This window comes from Crocodylus porosus, unplaced genomic scaffold (assembly GCF_001723895.1).
Source record: "Crocodylus porosus isolate Cpor-Errol unplaced genomic scaffold, CroPor_comp1, whole genome shotgun sequence".
Classification (NCBI taxonomy): domain Eukaryota; kingdom Metazoa; phylum Chordata; order Crocodylia; family Crocodylidae; genus Crocodylus; species Crocodylus porosus.
The window spans coordinates 87080-112308 of NW_017728934.1; the positions used below are offsets into that span (position 1 = coordinate 87080).

General features: G+C 53.5%; 1 protein-coding gene across 1 annotated transcript in view; it reads right to left on the reverse strand.

The window, feature by feature from the left end:
* Positions 1-803: 803 nt before the first annotated feature.
* Positions 804-25229, reverse strand: part of TULP1 (tubby like protein 1) — a 29611-nt gene continuing 5185 nt past the window's right edge. Inside the window, exons 4-15 of the mRNA XM_019546209.1 lie at positions 16885-17014; positions 15844-15993; positions 14064-14192; positions 13607-13720; positions 12767-12901; positions 11492-11589; positions 10735-10905; positions 9270-9382; positions 6380-6488; positions 5863-5961; positions 4304-4475; positions 804-1579 (exon numbers count right to left, since the gene is read on the reverse strand). Of these exons, the coding sequence (XP_019401754.1) occupies positions 1446-1579; positions 4304-4475; positions 5863-5961; positions 6380-6488; positions 9270-9382; positions 10735-10905; positions 11492-11589; positions 12767-12901; positions 13607-13720; positions 14064-14192; positions 15844-15993; positions 16885-17014 (1554 nt within the window). The 3' untranslated portion in view covers positions 804-1445. The remainder of the gene's footprint in view (positions 1580-4303; positions 4476-5862; positions 5962-6379; positions 6489-9269; positions 9383-10734; positions 10906-11491; positions 11590-12766; positions 12902-13606; positions 13721-14063; positions 14193-15843; positions 15994-16884; positions 17015-25229) is intronic.

Below are 25229 nucleotides of genomic sequence, written 5' to 3' on the forward strand. Positions count from 1 at the left end.
ATATATACACATATATACACACACACATACATACACACATGCATATACACCCCCCCACATATATACACACATGCACGCACACACATATATACACACACATGCACGCACACACACATTTTTACCCAAAAAAAGTAAGAAAGGGTTAACAAGCTTTGAAGCTTGGAAAGAGAGAGGGTGGGGCTGATTTTCCATTGTCCTGCCCTTTATGTGATCATTTACACGGGGACTAAGCGAGTGCAACAGGCTATGGAACTAGAAGGGTAGTATTTCATATCTAATTTGCACCTCTGTAAATGGTTGGCAATGGAGAATTGGGCCGTGGGCGTCAGAAGAAAGCAGGCTGGACCACTCCTCAACAAGTCCATGGGGACACTGAACAGCACAAGCTCCGAATGGCGTCTATCTCTGCTCCTACAAAGCCCCTCGCTATGTGTCAGGCAGCTCTTTCAAGCAGTTGTACCAGACGGTCACTCCCTATGAACCAGAAGAGTCCTCTACACAGGTACAAGCCAGGGCACTGATCTCCAGGAATCCAATACATCTGCTGCATGGAGATGTCCTGCTTCCCACCACGCACAGGCAGAAGTGCTGGAAAGAGCACGCGAGAAAACCTGGCCCTTCCATTGCCCTTGCTGTACCTGTTCTAGGGACCTCATAAGCACTGCTGTCCTGGCCCCATTCACCAGCTCTACATCCACTTACTGCTTTAAGAAAAAAATCTTTAATTCAAAGCTTATGCTGCCTGTTTCTTTCATTTTCTAGCTAGATTTGTCATGGATCTGAACTGCACAGTGAACAGATACTTGTGCCCACAGCTGATCCTTTATTTGTCAACACAGGAGGACAAACCACTCACTTTTTTCATTAAAATGGTGTGCTACAAAATAAAAACATGGAATCTAAAAAGACCGAAAGTGCTTCCAAGAAATGTCTCAAAGGGTTGAGATGAGGGGAACAGTCCATCTCATCGGCTAGTTTAAAGACTCTGCTTTATGGACGGGAACAAGTAGCCAGTTCTGAACTTAGAAACAGAAGAGGAAGATAGCGTATAAAATGTACTGTGGTATTCTGCAGCAATGATCCAACCCACGAGAGCTTAAAACTGCATCACTGCAATGCTTGGGGCCATCTCTTTTGTAAGGGCAGAAGCTGAGGAGAAGGGAAAGGTGACTGTATAAAATCTGACCTGCTAACCCCTAATCAGTGGATATATATTTGCAGTTAATGCAAGGTTTCCATCAGCAATCTCTGGCTGTACCCACGTGACGGTAACAACAGCCCTGCTGTTACTCATATCCACGTGGAAATAGAGGGTCTCAATTGTTAGCAGAAATCCCCTTCTGGCAGGCAAACTCCTCCCTAGCTCAGTGAGTCCAAATGGCAGTGCTGCTTCTCTCACGGCCTTAGACTCAGTCCAGCTCAAGTCTGAAGGGGTCTCCAGTTTGCTATTCACAGGCCAGCTTCCCATCAAAGCTGGACAGGGCAATGGCAAAAGCCTGCACAGCACACATCGGGTAGTTGTAGTCCATAGTGAAAGCATCATCAGCCACGCGGCCAAACTGCATCACAATGTAGTCAACTGAAAGAGAGGAGAAAAGAAGCCGTCAAGACAAACATGCCTGTGAAGAGGTTCATGGCCTACAGGAAGACTTGGCATCTATACCTGTTTGTCAGCCATGTGACTAAGACCTGAGGCACTCAAATTCAGTGCATACTTTTGCAATTTCTGGCCTAAGAGGTTGCACCCAAGGCCTCACAGTCTGTGGCAGAGCCAGGAAATGAATGCAGCTGTCCAGCGCTGGAACAAGCCAGCAAACCTCTGAACCCCCTCTAGTTCCCCATCTGTAAGAGCATGGATAAATAAGCAACCCTGCCTTTCAGAGGGGCCAAAAATGTAGTTTCGCAGGGGCTGTGAGGTGTAACTCATTAATCTTTAGAAAGTCCTGGGAAATCCTTCTGGCTGCCCAGTGCTGGAGGGTGGGGTGGGTGAATTGGAGCCACTTATATCCACCTGACCACCCTCCAGCACTGGCTGAAATCCCCCCAGACCAAACTCCCTCCACTCCCTTCCTCTCCTCCTATTCTGAAGACAGTGCCAGGACTGAGCTGCGTCAGCCCAGCCCCAGTCCCAGCGCATGCAGACGCAAGTTACTGTAGGCACTCCATTTTGGAGTGTCTTTGCCCGAACTCGCGTGCAACAAGGGTTCAGACCGTTGCAAGATCAGGCCCTTTTAAAGCACTCTGTAGCCACGCACTTGTGTTTGGTCACGGCTGTAGAGTGCTTCAGGGGGCAGATCGGGCAAAAATTGTCACTTCTGTCTGCACCTGTGTGAAATGGTTTAGCGAAAGGTCATTGGGCTCCTATTGAAATATCACACAGCCAAGCAGAAGGGGCCGGGGAGGGTGGGGCTGTAGCTTGTCTGCAGAGCTCAGCCACCTGCCTGACAAAACTTTGTCATTTAATCCAGGGACCCATCCCCTTCCCCTCCCGGTGCAGCTCCTTGACGGTTAGGAACCCGGGGCACGGGAGTCTGAACCGGATGCCTCTCCAGAGAGAAACTGCCCCCTTGGTGGAATTCCTGCCCGGGGCATTCTCCACGCTCTGGTGTGCCGCCCCATCCCACCGCCCCGATCACGGCTCTCTTTGTTACAGCAGCGAGGGTGACAGGAAATCTGTAAAAATAACCAGGGGCCCCTGGCAGGTTCTGTCTGTCCTGTAACCCAACACCCGGGACACCAACGTCCCCTGATTGGACTGGACAGGTGACGAGCCAACAAGTCCCTCGCTGCTCATGCTCTTAGGAAAGCAGCTTAGCTGCTGCTCAGCTATTCTGAGGTGGTCTCTCCAGGGCATGACAGGGGCAGAGAGGGTGGGGGCTCCCCAGCACTCCCAGGGGGATCAACAGTCTTGAACTTTGAACTTTCTGACCTTGGGGGATTTTCCAAATCCAGCAAACCCTGGAAGCCAATGGAGTAAAGGGCTATTGTCTACAGCATTTGTCCCAGAGCAAAGCAATGATGGGGTTGTTTTGGCCTCACCCCCTGCTCCTGAGCACGGAGTCTGTGCAAGCCCTATGTGCCACTTCACTGCCACTTGTGTCCATGGAGCAGATTTTCGGATGGCCTCAGCACCCACATTTGGGGCAGGGCTTTCCAAAACCCCCACCTCCTCCTGGGATGCCTGAATTAGCGACTACATCTCACCCCACTGGGTGTTAAGCTGTTTTGGCAACCTGGCCCCAGTGGAGGATGCTGAGCACTTCACAACTGAGCCGTGAAGACTTTATTTTTGGCAGGGGGATGAGGAGGGGGGTAATAGCAATCAGGCTCACAGAGCTTAAACACCACTGAAGTGGGGGACCAGTGGGCTCACACTGGCCTCAGGACAGTGATGGATTTCTTTCACTCTGCTAAAAATGTCTGTGGCATATGGGGACTTCACATTTAGGTGGATGGGAAAAATGAACTCGAGAAGGACCAGTGCAAGCCTGGTGGAAGCACACACCTGTGCTGGTGTTGGTGGTAGCTCACCTTGGGGCTGCCTGGAGCCACGCTCCCTCTCCCTTAAGGTCCCTTACTGAGCTGAGCCCCTTGCTTGAACTGATTGTGGCTAGGGCACTGCAGGGCCCCCAGGTTCATTCTCTCCGGGATCAAACAGGCTCCAAGTTTCCATGCTGCAAACGGGCCGCTTTCCAAGTGCAGCTAGCCCACGCCCAGCTGGGACCTGCGCTCTCACCTGCTGCAGAGACTCTGCTGTCACAGCTGAGTGCCTGACTCTGCTGCCCACAACAGAGGTAGAGAGAGCTCAGCTCCTTTTCTAACTATGTTGGCTCTGAAGGGCTGTCAGGTACAGAAACTTCCTTTTGCTCAAAATGCATGTGAAGAGCAGAGATGGGTTAAGTGACCCTGTAGCCACAGATCGGTGACATGGCCCTCCAGGGCTCCCAGATTTTGCTCTGGGTGACAGGGCACAGCATTGCCCTGTTGTTCTGCATCCTCCACTGGCTCCCAGTTCCCTTTCAGTTCACTGAAGGCCCTCTCTCCAACACCATTTAATGGACTCGGCAGATTTCCTTTGAGACGAGGCTGCAAGCAATGGCCAGACTCAAGAGAAAGGCCCGTTAGCCTGGTGGGAGGGCACTCATTAGACCCTTCCTCCCTGTACCTACATCTACACACATGTGCACACGCACACACGTGCAGCTTTGGGAAAGTTCATTCGGGGACCCTCCAGTGTCTCAGGCTCTGCCCTGCCTGGCTGGGGGAATCCGACTCTGCATGGCAAACCTCTCCCTGCACGTACGGTCGTTGCTGTGCACGATCTGGAAGTTCTTGACGGAGGCATGCGTGACCCTGCCGTGGAAGTTCAGTACGTATGACTGGGTCTCATCGTTCCACACAGGGGCCTTGTTGTGCAGCTCAATCAGGTTGTCCATGTTCTTGTTCTGCCATCTCATAAGCAGCCCGTCGTTATCCTGGAAACAGGGAGGAACATGCTCAACGGGTAATGTCAGAAGGGAGCAGGAGACCCTCTCTGCTTCCAGAAGTCTTTGCAAACATTTCCTTGCGTCTGTGCAGGCTGTGTGCCATGCAAGGTTGCCTGCAAACTCGTCCTAGAGAGCTGGCCACGAGGCAGCAGAGCATTTCTTGCATCCCATGCATCTGTCTGGGTTGTGCACGCACCTTTTACATGCTATGCTCATCGTCATCATCTCTGTGCTGTGAGGCCCCTCTTGTTCTAGTCTAGTTCTTACACCTGCCTCTCTCTCTGGGATCCCAGCATTGAGAAGGGATGCTGCCACTGCCCAGAGGACTGGTTAGAAAGTAGCTGCATCACAGAGGAAAGGGATCCCTAGTTGGAGGTTGATGGGAAGCAGGTTTACATTTTTCACCATTTCTAAACTTAGGCTACTCTGTATCAGGCTGAAACAGGATGCTGCCCACCCCATGATGGTCAACGGCCAGAGGAGTGTGCTCACCTGGGATGAGGAAGGCCCTGTGATCAGTCTCCCAGTCCCAGGTGAGTGCCCTAACCACTGAGCTATGCTGACCTGGGTCCCTCATGGCCTCCCCTATTGGTTTTGTTTCACTTAACTACAGACTGATTGGGTCTGAAAGAGACTGACCATATAGCCTAGTGGTTAGAGAGTTTCAAGGTTCTGCACCAAAGACACTTGTTCAAGTATTTAAACTAAGTGGAACAACCCCAAGGGGAAATACTGAAGCTGACCCCAGAAAAGCCAGTAGGTCAAGGCACTTACCAAAGCTTCAGGAAACCCAGGTTCAAGTCCTTGCTGGGCCTGACTTGAAGCAGGAACTTGAGAGCAGGGCTACATGAATGCCTTGATCACAGGTTCGTGTCTGTCCGTGGGTGGGGTCTCTCTGTCTCCCACCTGAAATGCCATCCTACTGCTGAGAACACCTCCCTGACTACTTTCCTCTAAGCTACCCTGGTCCTCCTAACCCTGTGGGTCTCAGAGCATCAGCATTTTCAAATACAAACCTCAGTCCTGATCACCAGGGATGCCTGTAGATATGTGGGGACACTGCTCCGACGTGCTGCAATTACAGCATTGGAGCCGACTCGATTAATCTGTGTCTCGCATATCAGCTTCTGTGTCTTGTGTATCAGCATCCCTGCACTTCAAAACGGTGGCAGGGGTGCTTTAACTAAAGCTTGTTGAGCGACAAGCTTTAGTTAAAGCAACCCTGCTGTCATTTTGAAGTGCCGGGACAGTGATACACAAGATGCTGCAGGTGCTTTAATTAGAGTGGCTCTCTGAGTTGCTCTAATTAAAGCTCCCCCACCCCCATAGCATGTGTAAAGATGCCCCAGGTTGCTAACTGGTTGCTTTGACTCACGTTTCGAGGCCGGATGGGCACCCTTTCGTTGTCTGAATTCATTCCAGGGATGATCACCGTCATCTTTCGGGGTCCTTTGAACCCTAAAACATTAGTCTCCTGAAACACAAACCCCAGGAAGACCATCAGGCAGTTCCCTTTTGGCTCAACAAGGGTACACCCAAAAGCTGCTCAATGATTGACAGCAGCTGCTCCTTGCACTGGCCCCAGCTCCAGAACAGGCTTGTGTGGACGGGACTCCTGTCTAAACAGCCTGAGCCCCAGTGCCCCACATTGCCTCCCTCCCAGTGGTTCGGGGCAGTACAGGTGGGTGGCACCAAGGGTGAAGTGCCTCGCCACTGCTCTGGGCATAAACAGAGGACTCCAGTCCCCAGGTAGGACCCATGGCTAAATCCAGGAATTGAGGGCTGTGGCCCCGATTTCAATGGACTTAACACCATGTACTAACTACTGCTCCCGAGGAGAGCTGCTCTGTGCCGAGGGGAGGCTGGAGGGAGCCCATGGGCTTGGTACTTACATAAATAACAGCTGCCAGCTCCTGCCGCACATTCGACCAATCAGCATTGGCTCTGTCGGGATTTGCACCATTATCGAACACCGTAAACTTGGTCCCCATTAAATTTGATCTAAAACAAGAGAGTCAGAAACCAGACTGAGGAGGCTGGGGTGGGTGCTGTGCTGCTGGGAACAGCATACCCAGGGCATGTGGGCAGCGGGACCGAGGTGCAGTCTAAGGGTCTCCAGGCCTTTGTAGTGGTTCTTCAAGCCCAGATCTCTGCACTGTGAGCTGGGACAAGGGCTCTGCTCACCCTCTCATCAGAGGAGCAGGCGGCCCCCTGAGACATGCTGCAAGTTAGCTGCACGCCAGTGGCTCTCCTGGGTTGCTGCATAGGTGTGCAAAATATGACCAGCCCCAACCCAGGCCCAGTCCAACCACGTCAGATTCCAGAAGACTAAATGGTTGCAGGGAAATGCTCCCAGCTTTCTCCTTCCCCTCTGTGCTGGTCCCTCGAACCATGATATCCACCAGATTGCCTGCGCGGTCGCTGCTAAGTAGCAGTACTTCCCTGGATACCAGAGCAGGCTTTGCTGCAGGCATGGATTGGATCTCCACGTTTCCCAATAACCCTTCTGACCAGCGCAGAGACCCATCTGGGCTCCTCGCTGAGTCATTTCCAGACATTCCCCACATTCCTCTCTGCAGCAACTGTTGTTGTGCATTAGGAGGCCTGGCAGATAAGGTGCCAAAGCAGATCCGAGACCCACGGGTGCCTGCTACAGATACAAGAACAGGGCCAGATGCCCCTTGTGAAACCTCTGGGCTGGAGAAAGACATTTCAGACTGATCCATCTGTGAATGGCTCCAGCAGCTCTTGCTCCATTACTGCTGCAACCCCCTTGTACAACGGGCATTTGTAGGCATGGAGGTTGCCCTAGTTTACGATCTGATCTAGTTAAACAACAGGAAGGCTGTGTGTGGACACCTCCAATGAGGATTTCAGCTCGCTACATCCGTTTCACTTGCACCTGAAAACGCATCTACGCCTGCAAGCCTGATGCAATTTGGTTTTGGAGTATCAACACACGGAGCCGCACTAAACCAGCTTAACATCACATCTGCAGCTAAACTGGTGCAGGTCTTCTGGAGGCAGCGCTGTGCTGAGCTGAGGCCTAGGCAGGGGCTCAGCTATCTGAGGCACTGGGCTAATTCCTGCCATTTAGGTGGCAAGGGTGGGAGACTCCTAGCCCTGTCTGGGAACCTCTCTCTGAGCTGCTATCCATGTGTCTACTTCCCACTCCATGAGACCAGGACAAACTTCTCTGGCCTGTTGCTGGGATCTGTGTGGCTCCCCGAGTGCATTATCAAGTTGTGACCTGTTTCTCCCTCTGAAAGAACCAGACAAGCCAGTTTTCCCCTCTCTGCCCCCCAGGGACACTCCCAAGGCCAGAAACAGTAATAGAAGACTCCAGTTCCAGCCAGCAAAGCTCTGACCTCCCCACCTCATCTTGCAATAAGCTCAGAGGGACTAAGCCTAAGTGCCTGGGGGAACAGCAGCCTGAACTACATACGTGCCCTGCCCTTTTACATCCAGCTTGTGTCCACAGGCAGTGATTACCTTAGATCCTCCTTCTGCCTTCACACCAGTTTCCTTTTGGGGCTCAGGCATTGTAATGGGCCCAATCCTCCATTCCGCGTGGTCCTCGGACTCCCTTCCCCATGACTCCATGGGATCACGTAACTGCATAACCCCCACAGACCTGTGATACCCCTCTCTGTGCAGTTTCCATGCCTTTGGCCTCCACACGGACAGCAAAGGGCAGAGGGAAGCTGAATGGTGCAGCCTGAGCCTCCAGCCTGGGGAGGGGAGGATCATCTTCCATCCAGTGTCTCTAGCGTGTTTGGGGATGAAATCAGTGCCAGCAAAAGGAGCTGAAGGGTCATCCTTGCACACTGATATCCTCCATTCATCCCTGCAGCAGGGACAGCCTAGAAAAGGCTGCGCCAACACCATGCTCCTCCAGTCTAGAAGGACTCAGTCCCAGTGGCCCTCCTGGTCTATCATCAAGGCTGCCAGCATGGGGTCTGATGAGGGCTAAATAAGACATTGTTCTTTGTTATGAACAACTAACTGGCCTGAGACCTGTCCCCTTCCCCACAGGGGCTGTGCCCTTTTGTTTCTGAGGAGAGGGTCTTTGTAGAGCATTCACATAAAGGCATGGGGTTCCTAGATGCTAGCTAGGGTCGGAAAGGACCTCAACAGATAGTTTCACATTTGGTAGGCAGAGGCAGAAAAGGATCTGGGAGTCATCACTGACTCCAAGATGAACATGGGCCGGCAGTGTGGGGACACGGTCAGGAAGGCCAACCGCACCTTGTCGTGCATCCACAGATGCATCTCGAGCAGGCCCAGGGAGGTGATCCTCCCCCTCTATGCGGCACTGGTCAGGCCGCAGCTGGATACTGCGTCCAGTTCTGGGCGCCGCACTTCAGGAGGGAGGTGGACAGCAGGCACTGGGGGAGTCCCTGTCCCCCCGAGCACTGCCAGGAGTGACCAGGAATAACGGTCACAAGCTGGCAGAGGGGAGATTCAGGCTAGACATCAGGAGGCGCGACTTCACGGTCAGGGCGGCTAGGGTCTGGAACCAACTTCCAAGCGAAGTGGAGCTGGCTCCTACCCTGGGGGGCTTTAAGAGGGTTAGATGAACACCTTGCCACGGTCGTTTGACCCCAGTACTCTTTCCTGCCATGGCAGGGGGTCGGACTAGATGATCTGCTCAGGTCCCTTCCAACCCTACCTACCAACTATGAAACTTATACCAGCTGGGAACGTGCTCTGGGCCACTGGCAATGGGAAGCAGCAGAGAACGTTTCATGCCCAGTGTTGCCCTGTGCCACCGGCTGGTACCTCAGCTTCCCAATGAAGTTCTCCCCGCCGCGTGACAGATCCGTGGGGTCAATGGAAATGAGATAGTTGGAGGTCTTGCTCTTTTTCCGCTTCCGGCCAGCCAGCAGGAACACCTGGAAGACACAGGAGGGCCAAGGCTGGATTATAGCAGGGCATAAGCTGACAGAAAGAGGTCCTGGTCTCTAGGAGTGAAGCCTGTGAGAGCTCCAGATGGCACAGGAGGCAGCAGGCAGCCTTTATGCTTAGCAAGGCACCTGCTGGGAACCCAGCATCCTCTTCACTGCCTCCCTGCTAAGTTCAGCCCATAGTTTCTGTCCTGATATTCAGAGACAGATGTGATGGGCTTAGCTATTTTGGAGACAGGCCACAACACCTCCACGAGCCCTGCCTCCTAGGACAGCTCCACTGCATTGAAACAACAATGTCAGCTCATGGGAGAGGCTAAGGAGTGAAGGAAACAGGGCATACAGGGGCTGAGCTGGGACTCACAGCCACAACAGTGGGTAGGCATCTCGCCTTTCTTTTGACTGAGCACTAAACTCGTCTCTGTGATTTAGATTTCCAAGGCTCATTACCCCACTTGGGAACAGTCTCAGTTTTCTGGGACACACTACGGCTTGCGCAGTAAAACAACCTCTGAGTCATGCTAGTGGGACTTGTGTATGAAGGTAGTTGCACCATAACATCATGATAAAAGAGGAGGAAGTTGCATCAAGAGGCCACCAAGTTGAGACACGTTGTTGACCTCAAAGACACTGTCCACCTCAGACACCTACACAAAGTCCCCAAGTACTAGGTTTCAGGTACTCCACTGGAGAGCTAAGCTTTTCATGCGGCTTCTACTTAACACAAGACAGCTAGAGCTCGAACTGCAGCTGCTGCGATACAGTAATCACGCTGGGTGTGATGAGCACAGCGTATTTCCCAAGAGGAGTTACAGGAATATGGGCGGAGGGGACCGAATCAATTAGTGCGTGGATGTGTTTCAAGTTGCTAGCTGCCACCCTAATCCAGAAACCGAGAGAGCATGCTGCTCCACTGACACCGCAGACACGCTGGAGAGGAATTTGGGCACCTGGAGGGGCTAACGTGCATCTGTGGGCTGACACACAGGGCCTGGTACAATGAGCAATGCGGAGAGGCATCCTGCACCTATTGGCGTGTGTGCTAAACCGCATGCCTGCCGCGCGTGCCTGGAACCACAAGACAGACAATGGAAACATCAATCTCAGTCTGGAGTTTATTGAGGAGACATCAGAGGTTGGGAAAACTGCCAGGGAATATTAGGAACTGGAGAAGGAGAAGACCCATGAGGACAAACTCGGCCCTGGTACAACTCCAACAACTGCAGTGGCTTACCCCCCACCGTGCCAGGCCTCCTGAGCTGTCAGATGCAGTCCCCTGTGCTCTTCCCAGCTGCATCCATAGGGCGGCTTGTCGCACAAGACCTCAGCCCCCTGCTCACCTTTTTCTCATTGTCCAGGTGGACGTAATAGGTTGGGTAGAGGCCCCGGTCCATTCCCTTCTTGTCTCGTGTCACCCGGCACTTGATGGTCACCCCCTGAGGGGCCGGCTGCAACACGAACTCCTCCAGGTTGTCCACTTCGATGACAGGGGAAGGAGGTCGCTCTTCCTTCTGCAGCCGGCCCGAGAGTGGGGAGGGGGGGAAGGCGTTAGGGAAGGTTCCTGCTGCCCCCGGCCTTTCGGCAGCCCGAACCGAGGCAGGCTGGGCCACACAGGCTCATCACACCTCTGTGCATCTCCCCCTGGCCCCTGCCCTTCCCTCTTGTGTCACCCTGGGGATCTCACTCCTTCCCTCTTCCTGGCTCAGCCACAGGCTCCTCTGCATCCCCCTGCCCTGCACCGACCCCCCCAGCTGCAGTGTCTTCTGGGAGCCCGAATTGCCACCACAATCCCCCTCCCTCGCAGAGCCATTGCTGGGATCCCCCTCTCCCACACGCCGCTGGCCTCTTCCAAGAGTCCCTTCCCACAGCCTTTTGCTGGGGGCCTTGCCTTCCCTCCTTCCTGGTGCCCTGCTGTGGGGAACAGGCAGCCTGCCCTCTTCCCAACCCCCTTCCCCTCTCCCCTCTGCAATGAAAACCAGAGAGATGCCTCCAGCCCCAACCCATGCCTCCCTGATTCACTGTAAGGAACCACAGGGGGAAAGGAGGCTGCCCAGAAAGCCCATTCCCAGAGCCCCTCTGGCCCAGCCAGCCTTGTACCTTCTTGGACTTCTTCCCTTTCCCTTTCTTATTGGAGTTCTTCTGGGTAGTTTCGGGGGCCTCCTCCTCGCTTTCCTCCTCAGCACCTTTGGGAGGAGCTGCCAGTAGAAACACACCGTGAGACCAGCCTCCCAGACCGACTAAAGGCACCGGGCACTATCACTGCAGATGCAACAGCATGATTTATAACTGCAGAGGCATCTGGTGGGAGGAGGGCTCTGCCTGGGAGCATCCCCTATTAGGAGAGCACTTGGAGGGCAGGCACGCTCCTGCCTTGAGAGCAGGGGTTCGGGTCGATGACCTGCCAAAGCCCCTTCAGCCCTGTGTGTCTGTACTTTTTTAACCCTCCTTACTCACACTCCCCAAGGCACGGCACATGTAAATGCAAAGACACAGCGATGGGTCATGTTGGCGGGACATCAGGAAGGAGTAACGTGCTGGCTACAAGACTGAAAAGGAGGGCAAGGGACTAACCTCGGTCAGTCCAGAAAGGACCTCCCATAGCCCCTGAAGCTGCTGCCCCCTGCCCTGATGGCACTTCTCCAAGGGACAACGTGCTTCTCCAAGACTGCTGCCAACACCACGGGTTAAATTAGCTATTCTGAGTTGGTCACCATCGTCTCCCTTTACAGCCCTCCTTTTTTTTTTGCACTTCCGTGCTCAAATCAGCCATCTGAATTCTGTCGACTGAGCAGAGCTCGATGTTCATGTCCGTGCGGCACTACCACCAGCAAGTCTCTTTCCTCCCATGCTCTTCAGCCTGGGGCTTCAGATACTTGCAAATCCATGGCAGGCATCCTACATGCAGGCCCCAAGCCCCGGGGGTTTGCAGTTTAGATGCCTCCTAGTCTTGCTTGCGCCTAGCCCAAAGGCCAAAGGAGCAAGTTAGAGGGAGAGCCCAAGAGCAATCCCCCATCGCCATAAATTGTGTAGCCAAGGTCCTTGCATTTGGGGACACTTGGAGATGCTCGCAGGGGGCAGCCTGCCTGCAGCACAAGGGGCAGGTCTTCACCCTCTAACGACACAAAGTCATTCAAGGCCAAGAAGAAGGGGGTCTTCCCTGTGAGGTCAGTAAAACCACCTGGGTCAAAACCCACCACATGGCATCTCCCCTGTCATAGCAGTACTCCCCTGGCCGAGGCTGAAACAGCACCTCGAGTTTCTCTTCGGGCCAGGTGCCCCGTCCATGCCCATGGGCTGCCCTGCTGCCATTGCCTAAGCAATCTGACTTAGGGCCCAGCTGCGAAGCTGGTGCAGAGGGCTGCCTACACCCACCTTTCTTCTTGGTTTTCTTCTCCTTGGAGCCATCGCCCCCGGCCTGGAACATGGATGCTGTGTTCTTTTTCTTGTCAGATTTGATCGGCTTGGTGCTGGAATCAGAGTCATCTTCGGCATCGCTGTCAGCTGGAGCTGAGGGTACAGGGCAGGGGTGGACGGATGGGGGATAGAAAAATCAATCCAGAGAAGGGGATACAGCAACTCTTCACACATCTCTTATCTGTCACTTTGATAGATGTTAAGTAACCCTCCCAAGGCCCTGGGGTATAGGTGAGGGATGTAAAGCATAGGGTAATCACTTTACCCACTGCTAAAAGGAAGCCACCTCTGGGGGTCAACCTGTGTTTAACAGGGCATAGCCATGCTAAACACAGCCAAGAGCAGGCAGTGAAGACAAATCCTATGCAAAGCTGAAATTCAGGCCAGGAGGATGGACTGACTCCACGTGGGTCTGGCCAGGATGGGCTGGCTGCTGTGCACATAGGAGAAGAGCTTTCCTGATTGAGGACTGTGCAGCATTGTTCACTTGGGAGATCAGACCAGCACCAGTGCAGAGCAGAGACCCTACCCAGTCCCCACCACCAGCCTTTCAGTTTTCACTGGGGGAGTCTCTGCTCCAAATACTGGCCACGTGGTCCCATCCTGCTTCCCTTCCCAGGCGGGATGGGACCACGGCACGAGGTGGCTCCACGCGACCGCTTCCCTTTTAGCTCGGAGCTCAGACCTGGCCGCAACCCCTCCCACAGGCTGATCCACATCCCCCTAGGTGCCAAGGACAAGGGCAAGACCTTGTGAGCAAGGCAGTGGTGGGATTGTGGGGCAGCCAGGCCCCTTCACCTTTCTTCTTGCTTTTTTTCTCCTTCTTGTCCCTGCTGACTTGGAACATGGAGGTTGGCTCCTTCTTTGTGGTCTTTGCAGTTTTGCTCTTGGCATCCGGTTCACTCTTGTCTCCTAACGGGACAAAGAGAGGAGAATGAAAGGGGAGGGCGAAGGAAAAGGCAGGAGTCAGCAGCTGGAAAGATGAGGACAGGCATGGGGACAGAAACGGGGCAGCCGGGGGCAAGGGTAGTGGAGATAGTGGGAGCTGAGACAGGAGAGGAAGGAGCGGAGGCAAGCCAGGGACAGAAAGGGAGTTGAGGAGCAGAGATCTGCCCAGGCTCTCACTGGACCTGAACCCGAACCCAGGCTCCCTGAGTGCAAAGCTAGTGTCCAAACAACTGGACTATCCTTCCCCTCACTCACAGAGCACGTCCAGCCCTTAATTACCTCCCACTCTGGGGCTCCCAGCACTGACCTTTAAGCTTGGCTTTTTTCTCCTTGCTTTCTCCAGCAGAAGCTTCTTTGGAGGGTTTGGGGGGCTTCTTTTTGGGCTTTTTGGGTGGGTCTTCATTCTCAGCCTCCTCCTCGTCCTCCTCCTCGTCCTCTGGAGATTTTATTGGGGTGGAAGTGGGGATCAGAAGAAGATCAGAGACACAAACTCATTCACAAGGTGATGGCAATGACGATCCTACATGCTTTCCTGGATGAGCTTGCTCCTGGTGGGGGGCTACCTTGGGGCCCACCAGACTTTTGCTTCCAGGCTGTAAGGCACTGAACAGTGGGTGACCCAGGTGCTCACACCTCTCCTGTCTTGCCTAGTCCAGGCTGGGGCTGCGGCCAAATGCGATGGCTAAGCCCGCAAAACTGGTTCCACCACAGCCAGCCGGTGTGAATGGGAACAACTTTAGTATGAAAATGTGCCTAAAAGTCTAAGGAAGACTTTCCAAGCCCTGAGACCTGGTCTTTACTGAATGGGACTCCAACAATGCAACTTCACCCCATGTTCAAACTGATTTGGAAGTGGTGCTGGCTGCCTGGCCTACGCTATGCGAGCTGGGCCAGTTTCAAAACTGCTGAAAAAGAATAGGGTTATTTCCCCAGTGCAGATAAGGCTCCAGAGGCCTTTGACCCAGGATTTGGCTAGGTAGAGCCTAGAAAACAAATGCCTTTGCATTTGGAGGGAAAGGAGTGAGGATTTGGGGGGTGCATGGAGCAAGGTTGCCCCCTAGTGACCATCTTTTCCAGGGTCCCGCGTACTGTACAAGCTCGGCGCAGCCATCTGTATAGTCCTGACGATAACTAATGCAGAGCGCACAACCGCTGCACAGTTAGCGCAACGGCTGTGCAGCACATACAACCTCTGACCGCAGCAGAGATGTGTCAATAGCTGATTTCTGGTTGCAGTGCCTGAACTGGAAAAAGCAAACAACCACGTGGGTGTCGAGCAAAAAGCTTTGTTTTATCCGGAGTAAACTGCCTTGCTTTGGGGTTTTCTACATTAAAAATCACTTTGAAATGCAACGATCAGCAAATTCAAGCAAAATCAAATGCCTCAGACAAATCAAAGGGGGACTTTTTAGGGTTTTTTTCCCCCCCTCCCATTTTTTTGGCCAAAACAATTGAATTGGACACAGATTGGCTAATAGTTTTAATTGACCCAAATCTCCATTTTCTGGGGAATAAGAAGGTTGATTGAAAAATCTGCCTCAGGGCTGATTTAGCCTTCCTCCAACATCCCTGCGGGGAGACAGTAATGAGGACCTCAGCCAGGGCCTGTAGGCAGCCAGCCGTGAGAGGGGCCAAGGGCAGGAGCTGTTGCTAGAATGGGGCAGTTGTCTGCACCGCCAATGCACCTGCCCTCCAGAGCCATCACGGGGAGGCCGCTCGCTCTACCTGGAGACTGGGAACTTTCCCACCATGGAACTTTTGTTGGTGTTTCAGAGTGGAGGTGGCTTGATCCCTTAGTGGTTTGGAGAGAGCTCTCCAAGGGAGGTGCTTGGATGGGAGCACAGGGTCTGGTCTAGGACGAACAGATGTTGGGTCACGTTTGGATGACACTTGCAGTGCGAATGAGAGCTGGGGGAGCTGTGTGTCTGGCCTGTAAACACAGTGCAAGCATGTGCTGCTGGATGGTGACACAGGTGTAGGTGTACACAGGGTGTATGCTGCTTGTGAGCAACCAGCGCTGTGTGCTGGAGCTGTGACTGCTCAGATGAGGGGTAGCAGGTGCCGGTGGAAGATGTGCAGCTCCTTACCCTGCTTCTTTTTGGAAGTTTTGGATGTGCTGAAGTTGGCCAAAGGACTTTCCTTCTTCTTCCTGGGGTCCTTGATGAATTTGGAGTACAGATCCTTCTCACCCCCCTCCTCTGGCTTCTCTTCCTTCTTCTTTTTCAATTTTTTGACACCTGTACATTGCAAGAAATTCCAGTGGCAATGGACAAGACAGGTGTGGAGAGGAGGGCAGAAGATGAAGGGCAGGGAATAACATGAGGTAGGGCTTGTGAGACACCAGTAACCCCCCACCCCAGCACATGGTCACTGGGAGACAGTGGGTTGTGGGGGGCTTCTCACTACCAGACTGGACAAGAACAGTGGCGTGTTTGTGTCTGCAAGGTCAGGGAGAGTCGGTCCCCTTCCTGGGTGGAAGGATCACAGCAGGGAGAGGAGGCAGGAACAGATACAGAGGGCACCTCACATCCACAGGGCCTCGAGTATGCATATGTCTGTGCCTCGCTGCCCTCTTCGGCACAGGCCATGCTCATGTTGGGACCCACTTCGGACCTTGCTCTGGTGCTCGCAAAACCCAGTCTGTGGAGGCAAAGCTTGGGCGGAGCATCCCCAGCACTTCATGTATGTGCAGATCTGAGACGTGTGTGCGCGCGTCTGTTTGTGCATGTGCAGATGGCCGCTAAGCCCTGAATGCTGGCCTGGTCTTGCACCGTCTCCTGAGCAGGACAGAAGCGGGCTCAACCTCTTCTACCAGCTGAGCTCAGCCCCTGGACCATGCCCTCCCATTGCCCATGCATGCTGGGCTGTTCCTGCTCACACAGCTGAGATTCTCAGGTCAGAGCCGTACTGAGGACAGGTACACAAGAGCCAGGGAGCACCGAGGCCGTGCTCTGACAGGGAAGGAGAGAGGCTGGCAGAAGGCACAGAGGGAATCAGCCATTCAATGAATGCTTAACCTGGGGGCGAGTGATGCTGGAGCATGTCCACATGTGTGATGCCCACCCCAATGTCCTTGTGCCCCGGTTCACAATGCCCGTGGGCAGCCTGCTCTGGGCTCTGTCTCTTACTCTGGGCAGGGGCGCTGGGCTCCTTCACAGGACTCTGCTCCCCGGACTTCTTTGCTTTGGGTTTCTTTGGCTTGGCTTCTGCCAGGGGCTCCTGGCGCTTCTTTTTCTGCTTCTGCCCCAGTAGGACGCGCTGGATGGAGAGACACATTACTGACACAGAGCTGAGGGAGGAGGGAGGGAACAGCAGAGCCCCTGCCCCCAGTACCAGGCAGCAGCGAGTGCAAGCACCGCACTGTGGTCCCGTGCCAAGGCTGCTAAATTCCATGGGCCGAAGGCCTGGGGCTGACCCCTGCCTGGGGGCAAGGGTGCGTGTGCATAGCTGTAATGTTTCATGAGCTGGGCGAGCGGGAGGGAGCACACAGGGAACAGACCTCGCCAGCCAGGGAAGAGACCACAACCCTAACCCAGCCCCCACACCCCTCCCTGCTTTGCCCCAGTGGGTCCCTCACCCTCTAGCCCAGCCAGGTGTAACCAGGGGCATTAATGGAATTACACAGCTGTAACAGTGGCATGAAGGAGAGTTCAGTCTGGCCGGGGCATTTTCCTCATGCTCTTCCTTCTCTGCAGTGACAGGTTTCCCCAGTTTAACCAGCCCTTGCCAGCAACACGGCTCCCAAACTTCTGTTGCGGCAGGAAAAACCACGCTAAACCTTCAATGTTCCTTGAAACAGCTTCCCCGTCCTCCTGCCTGCCTGTGACATGAACAGTGTTAAATTAAACAGCGGGATACCCGCTTTGCTGTGCCCCCAGCTCCACCCCGGCGGTGCACAGGAGTGACACGGGAGAGCTGAATGGGGAAAAAGGAGCCGAGCAGCCTCGACAGGGGAAAGCAGAGCTTGCTGCCCTCCCCATTTTAAACTCTCAGGGGTTAGCACGGTGTGTCCTGGTCCCTTAGTTACTTAGGGGCATCTTAATCTGACAGCCTCCCTGTCACATCTAGCCTGGCTGTCTGGCTCTCTCTTTCGCCATTACATTGCCAGCAGGCCGATGTTCAGAGGTGCGCACAGATGTGAGCAACGTAAGCCTCTCCCAGCTGTGGCTGGCAGCCAGCTCCAATCTTAAAGCAGGCTTTCTTCCAATGGTCCCTTCCCCAGCCCCGCTCAGATGCAGCGCTCCTCCCCACAGGTGGAGACGGACCTGCTTTTCACTGGGGTTTTCATGCCGCGGAAAGGGGGTGCTGAGAGCCCTGGACACTGCCTGATATCCTGCCAGAGAACAGGGCTGGGATGGGCGGCAGCAGCACATGCTTCCTTCGCGCTGTCCCAGGATGAGTCTCTTAGATTGGAAGAGCCTTCCAGCTCCTTCTCCAGCCACACATGCCCCCTCGGCGAGAGGGGCGACATCTGTGTCCTCTCCAGGACCCACTGATGCAACACTGGAGCCCCCTCAGCACTACCCAAAGGCCCTGATTTGGACTGGCAATCTAGCTAGATCCAGCCCCAGCGCATCCCCAGTCCCTGGGCTGGTCTTTCCTCATCAACCTGAACCTGCTCCAGCTGCAGTGAAAACAAAAGAGGAAAAAGCAGTCCTAAAACCTCTTTCCAGCGATTACGTGTGCCTTGGGGAAACGGCTTCAAAGAACAAAAGCAAAATCATATTGGGGCACATTCTTCTAAGAACGTCTCCTGCCAAAATGACTCTCCCGTGAAATCCCCCCCCGAATTTATCCCGTCTGTGAACTCTGTGCGTTGCCCTCCAGCCTGTCCTGCCCCCAGACATGCAAGAGGGCCGCGCTGCTTCTACGGTCCTCGGGGCCAAGATTCCCTAGAAAGAAGCCGGACGCTGCAAACCCGGAGCGGCTCCGCAAGAGAGTGAAAGTCCTGAGCGCAGACGGCCCGCAGGCAACCAGGGAAAAGACAGCTGGCAGCAGGAAAAATGGCATTTGCCTGGAAGCCAGCGCTCTGGAGCGGGCGCCCAGACGCAGCACGGGCACATTTTCACACATGCAGCCCCCATCCAGAGCCAACAAGGAGAGCGGAGAGGGGTTGCTGGCTGAGGCCCAGCCTGCTGATTGCTTGGCTTGCCTGGAGGAAGAAAGGAGGACAGTGTCTGGGATTTGGCGATCACGCGGTATCGCTAAGTGTTTGTACTGCTGGCGAGCGTAAGCAGGCAAAGAAACGCTGCAATGAACCCACCCACGCTTCTCTAAGTCAGGAGGAGCAACCCTCACACCCGTGGTAGTCCATCGCTGTGCGGCCGGTAAGGAAGGATGTGGGTGCAGCCCCCAGGGACCAGTGACAGATGAAGAGCGACTGCGAGTGAAATGACTGCCAGAAACAGAGGGGCCGCTAGGCAGGATCAGGCCCCAAAGTCCATTTAGCTGAGGATCTGGTCTCCAAAAGTGACTGACGGAGGAAGATACAGGACAATCTGTTCTCCCAGATCTCTTGACCTGGTCTCTGTTGGACAGGAGTCAGCTTAAGCCCTGAAGGACGAGGTGCGCTGTCCCTTCCAAAGTGGGTCCTCATTAACTGCGGCTCTGGTTATTCTTCAAGAGCTGCCCGGTCTCTGCTCTGAGCACGAGCAAGAGCAATAGAGGCTGATAAGGATTAACTGAAGGAGCTCAGAGGATTGGGGGTGATAAGGACAGCAGCTTATCAAACGAGACAACAGCCTCAGAGGAGTTGCTAGCAGCCAGGTGTCCACAGCACAAAACACACCCATTCAGTTGGTTCTGGGTTGCTGGCACTCTCAGCAAAGAAGCCACTGAGATAATTGGTTTCTGGAGATTAAGGTCTCCTTTGTGGCCTCTTCCAACACACAGAGGGAGCTGCCAGTATGAGGCATCACCCTGTAGCTGTGCTGTGTGTGGCAAAAGGGAGGCTTTCAGCTGTCAGAGCTGCTAGTGCCTTTGCTCTGGAATACCAACCGGAGGAAGGATCGTCCTTCAGACCTATGTGCAGAAGCCAGAATGCAGGGATCGAAAATGATGCAGTAAAATGGGAGAAATGGGTGGATCAGTGGGAAGAGAAGTTATTCAAACCATGTTTCCAAAGAGGAAGAAAACCTCTAGCCAGTGCCAAAGCTGGAGAGCTGACTGCTGGGGGAGATGGAGGGTGGTTGAAGAACAACATATTTGCTCTGAGAAGCGTTTGCACACTTGGGAGATGGTAGGGTCTCACTTGGCTCAGACTCTCTCTTCCAAGGCAGATTCGCTGCAGCTTAGCCCCCACAATTCAAGCATCCTTGATGCAGGGCAGGCCTGCTCCAAAACCGCACAGCGCCAATGGAAATGTACTGGATTGGACTTCGCTGAGCTGCAAATCAGGGCCTTTGACAGTCAGACTGATGGGACAGCCACCTCCCCTGTAAGTTTTCGTAGTTTCATAGTAGCTAGGGTTAGGAGGGACCTGGACAGATCATCTAGCCTGACCCCCTGCCACAGGCAGAAATGAATGCTGGGTTCACAAGACCCCAGACAGGTGATCACCTAACCTCCTCTTGAATTTGCCCAAGGTAGGGGTGAGGACCACTTCCCTGGGAAGTTGGTTCCAGATTCTGGCCACCCTAACTGTAAAAAATTGCCTTCTGATCTCTAACCTAAACCTATTCTCCATCAGCTTATTACCATTGTTCCTCATCACCCCAGGGGGTACTGGGGAGAAAAGGGCGCTACTTATTTGCTGTTGATCTCCCCTGATGAGTTTGTAGGCAGCCACCAGCCTCAGCCTCCTCTTGCCAAGGCTGAACAGGTTCAGGTCCCTCAGTGTCTCCTCGTAGGGCCTGTCCTGCTGCCCTCCAACCAAGTGGGTGGCCCTCCTCTCCATGTTGTCCACACCCCTCCTGAAGTGTGGTGCCCAGTACTGAACGCAGCACTCCAACTGCGACCTGACCAAAGTCACGTAGAGGCGGAGCATCACCTCTCTGGACCGGCTTGAGATGCACCTTTGGATGCACGACAAGGTCTGGCTAGCCTTGCTGGCTGCAATCTGCCATTGGCGGCTCATGTTCCTCTTGGAGTCAATAATGACTCCAAGATCCCTTTCCGCCTCTGTGCTTTCAAGAGGGGAACTCCCCGGCCTGTATGTATGGTGTGCAGTCCTTCTCCCAAGGTGCAGCACCCTGCATTTGTCTACGTTAAACCCCATCCTATTCTCATCTGCCCACTTTTGTAGTCTGTCTAAATCTAGTTGCAGCCTCTCTCTCTCCCTTCACATGTCTCCACCTCGCCCCACATCTTAGTGTCATCAGCAAACTTGAACTGGTCTCAAACAAGTACCATACAGACAGAGACTAAAGCTCTAGAGCTAAGTTTATCAGACTAGGAGATATAGCCACACAGTTACTATTGAAAGAAATAGGAACCATGTGGGCAACAGCCCTTAGCCAGCTCTGAAATCTTGACCCAGCAGCTTCAACTCTTTGGCATCAGAATGAGACACTACTGGTCCTAGACACAAGACAGATTCCCTCTCCAAGAGCAAGGGGCACTAAAATCAGAGGTGGGTATGAAGCAAAACTCAGAGTCAAACTTTTCCCAGCCCTTGGTGAAGCTGGGACCCGAATGAAGAGCTCAGGGCTGCCCCTAACAACACAGAGAGGGACACTTACTCAAGGTGGCATCTGAACTCATTAGGGGAATGAAAACTAGCCAGTCCTGCCCTCAAACCAAGCCAGCCCCTACTGCAGCCGCACGCACCTGCTAGCAAGAACAAACACTGGAGTGACTCATGTACCGAAATAGCATGGGCCCATGTCCACCCACGGCAGACCACGCTGCTCAAAACACAGGGGCAGTCAGTACAGGGGCTGCACTTTTCAGCTCAGCTCCTTCCCTTGCTCCCGGAGCTGGTGGGAGGGGGTGCACGGAGCTGTGCTAGGACATGGGGGCAAGCGCCGGGTGCCCAGCATAAAGAGCTAGCACCCGCCTCCTTTTATGGGGGCTGAGCACTGGGACACTCCTCTAAGAAGCTCGCAGACCCCAGTTGAGAACCACTAAGTTAGGGCAATGATCACAAAGCAGAAAGACTTACCATGGAGCAGCCCAATCAGGGAAAGCAAAGTGGGGGAAATGAGAAAGACCAGTCAGTGAAGAGCCAGGGGGAAGAAGCCAGGGGACAGTCAGCAGGGCAGACTCAGGGCCCCATCCCAGCCCCAGGGGAGGGCTCCATAGCTTATATGATGCCAGCTGGTAGGGCAGCCCTGGGCACTGCTGCGAGGCAGCCGTCACTGCTCAGCTACAGCAGGAAGCCTCCGTCTTTGCTGGGGGAGAAGGAGAAGGAACAGCTCATCTGCTGGGACTGAGCAGGACCTTCTTCATCCGTGCTGCACCTCAGAGAAAAAGGATAAACTTGCCCCATCAGGACACTTCAGCCGCTCATTAGACTGGGAGGAGCTCTCAAGTGGTGGCTATTGCAACCACCTGGCTATGTTTGCGAGAAGGAAAGGCCCGTGGCAAGGGAGGTGGGAGCTGCGAGGCTGCACATGGCATCCGCTTGCAGACACGAAGAGGAGTAGGAGAGGTGAGGGAGTGCTTAGGAAAAAGCTGGAACGGTCAAATGCAAAGGGCTTCATAAGGAGACCAAGGAGGTTTGAAGAACTGGAGCCACCCTCAACCCTGGCCAGTTCACACCCTTCCTCTGAAGCAGCGAAGGCACCTCTGCAAGGGCAAGCTAGGCTCTGTGCACAAGTTCCTCCAGGTGACATAAACCCGGCACCTTGGTCTCCAGCCTGCAGGGGAAACACCATGGGCTGGGAAGCACCCAGCCACTCTCACGGCCATAGAGGACCAGGAGGAGACTCGCAGATGACTGTAGGAAACCGGCTGCAGGTAAAGGGATTTCAGTGACACCAGGGTGCCCAGAAGTAGCATGGAAGAATACAGGATTGAGGTCAGCCAGAGACAGAGCATGAAGCAGAAGGATTAGATGCATCACAGCTAATCTGATTTAGCAAGGCTATAAATAATGATGATTTATCAAGCACAGACCATGCAGCTGGGCAATTAGCTAAACAATCAGCATTCGGGATGTACCGGGAAATGTTGCCTGATGCAAGGCAGTGCAAGTCCTGCTGACTGGGCCCCTCACTGGATTACTGACAAACTCAGCACGAGATCAAATCATTCTTCCTGTCCCAACTGGCCTGTTCCTCCACCCTGTTCCTGTGTGAGGGCTAAAGGTGAAGCTAACTTCAAACTGATATGGAAACCAAAAGGAAACAGAGCCAGTCTGAGTCATATCCACCAACTAGCACCATATATTGTGATAACTAAAGATCCCATGGGATGCTTTCCAGGGGAAAGGATCTTAACGGCACTTTCCTGGCCAGATTCCAGCGTACATTCTGCCTCCTCAATGCTTCTCCTACGGCTTCATCTGGATGCTGGGTTCTCCTGCGTGCCCTTCCACGGGCCAGCAAGTGTTGTTGCTGCGCATGGTTAAACAGCAAATGCACTGCCCTCCGGACAGGGTGCATCACAGGGGATGTGCCAGTTAATTAGTGCCCTCTAGTTCTACAGCACAGGCGGTGAACATGGTAGTATTCAGAGGAAGAAAATGAAGCCTTTATATGGAGAGTTTGTTGCCAGTATTTGGTGCATGTGCAAGACACAAGATAAAGTCTTTGCTTAGACAGGAAACCATGTTCTATGGTTTAAGGTCCATCGGGATGAAAGATGCAAACATCACAGTCATGCAAAGGCAGCACCCTCGCCATCCTGTCTGCCAATAACAGCATCTAGTTGAGAGAGCTGGGGCATGTACATAGGCAGATTGCAGCGCCCTTTGTTGGCGTATAAGCTCTCAGGCCGAGCTACCTGTAAACCAACCGTCGCAGTTGAGTTACAAATCCTTGGAGACAGCAGCCTGTTGCAACAGATATGCCAACAGACCCTTGCAGGTAGGAATGGGGCTGCCAGCTGCTGCTGTCATGGCTGAGAAACAGCTCCCGCAGCGAGGAGTGAGGTCTGCCTCAGCCCAAACCAGGGAACCTGAAGACTCGCTGCACCTTTGCTGATGGTGCACTTCATTCTCAGGCACAAATTGCCTGTAGCAGTGTACATGCCTCAAGTTTTGGGGACGGACCCCCGTGCCTGGTTTGGCTGTGGGACACATATGAAGTACCAAAGCAGCAGCAGCACCCCTTGATTTTGAGAGATGCCAATTCTTTCTGCCAGTTGCCATGTTGACAGTCCCAGGCTTTGGACCTGCCCAGCCTCCAGTTCCTGACTCTGCTGATCTGCCTCTTTACCATCCAGTTTCTATCCAGCCAAAACCTTCTCCCCTCCAAAGCTAAACCTGAAATTCCCCTGTGCTTTCCTATTCATGGGTCCAGGCCCAGGACAGCAGCACCGAAAACCAGCTTCTTGCTCTTATGCCATCAGCTCACTGTGTTTCAGCCCTCACCTTTTTTCACTCCCTTTAGTCTCTTAATCGCAAAGCTAGCAAAGGGGAACGGGAAGCAATTAACTTTATTACTTAGCTTGATAAAGCATTTTGATGATAGGCAGTTTGTATGAAAGGCTGCTCTTGTTATTATTATTATGGCAGCACTGCCTAGGGCTTCCACTGTGCTAGGTATTGTGTACTCGGGAGTGTATCATAGGAAGTCCTATTGTAAATTCAATGTTTTGTTTATAGTAATTAGTAACAGCAATTAGATGTTCTGGTCTAACACCATCTGAAACACCTGCTACCCATGGAAAGTGAATCATGATTGAAAGACTAACTGAAAAGCTTAATTAAGTCCTTAATTAGGAATGCAAGATCCTACCACATTCGCAGAGCTCACCTGTAGCCTTAACCATTATAAGTAAAGAGAGTTTTAAAAATAGTTTCAAATCAGCTCGCACACTTTGGGTCTGGAGTGGTTCTGCCTGAGACGAACTGATCACGTCAGGGCAGGGGCCTCACATCACGGACCATGTACAACGGCTTGTGCTCTTGCTCACATTGCTCTGTGCCAGGAAGTGCCCTTCACACAGCATGGGACAGGCTGGGACTGGAAGCAGAGTCCAGTTCAGCACATCAACACTGGGATGCTGAGCTGGGCCCATCACAACGTCTGCTAGAAACCTGCTTATCAGTCCCCGCAAGGCCAACCCCAGAGGCACAGGACAGACTGCCTGGGGCCTGGGCATGCTGGAGAAAGCCATTTCCCTCCATCAGCAATAGCAATGGCTGAAGCTGTAGTGTCAACAGGGACTGGGCCAGCTCAATACGGTTTGCAGACATGACACTACAAATATCCGAGATCCCCACCCTACAGGCTCCCCCCACTGAAGCAGCACTGATAGCAAATGCAGACGCACCTTGGGAGGGAGTCTTATCTTCTCCCACTGCTCTCTTCCTCTCCAGACCTGGCCAGGGAGTGCCCTGAAGCTTCCTACAAATGGCAACAAGACT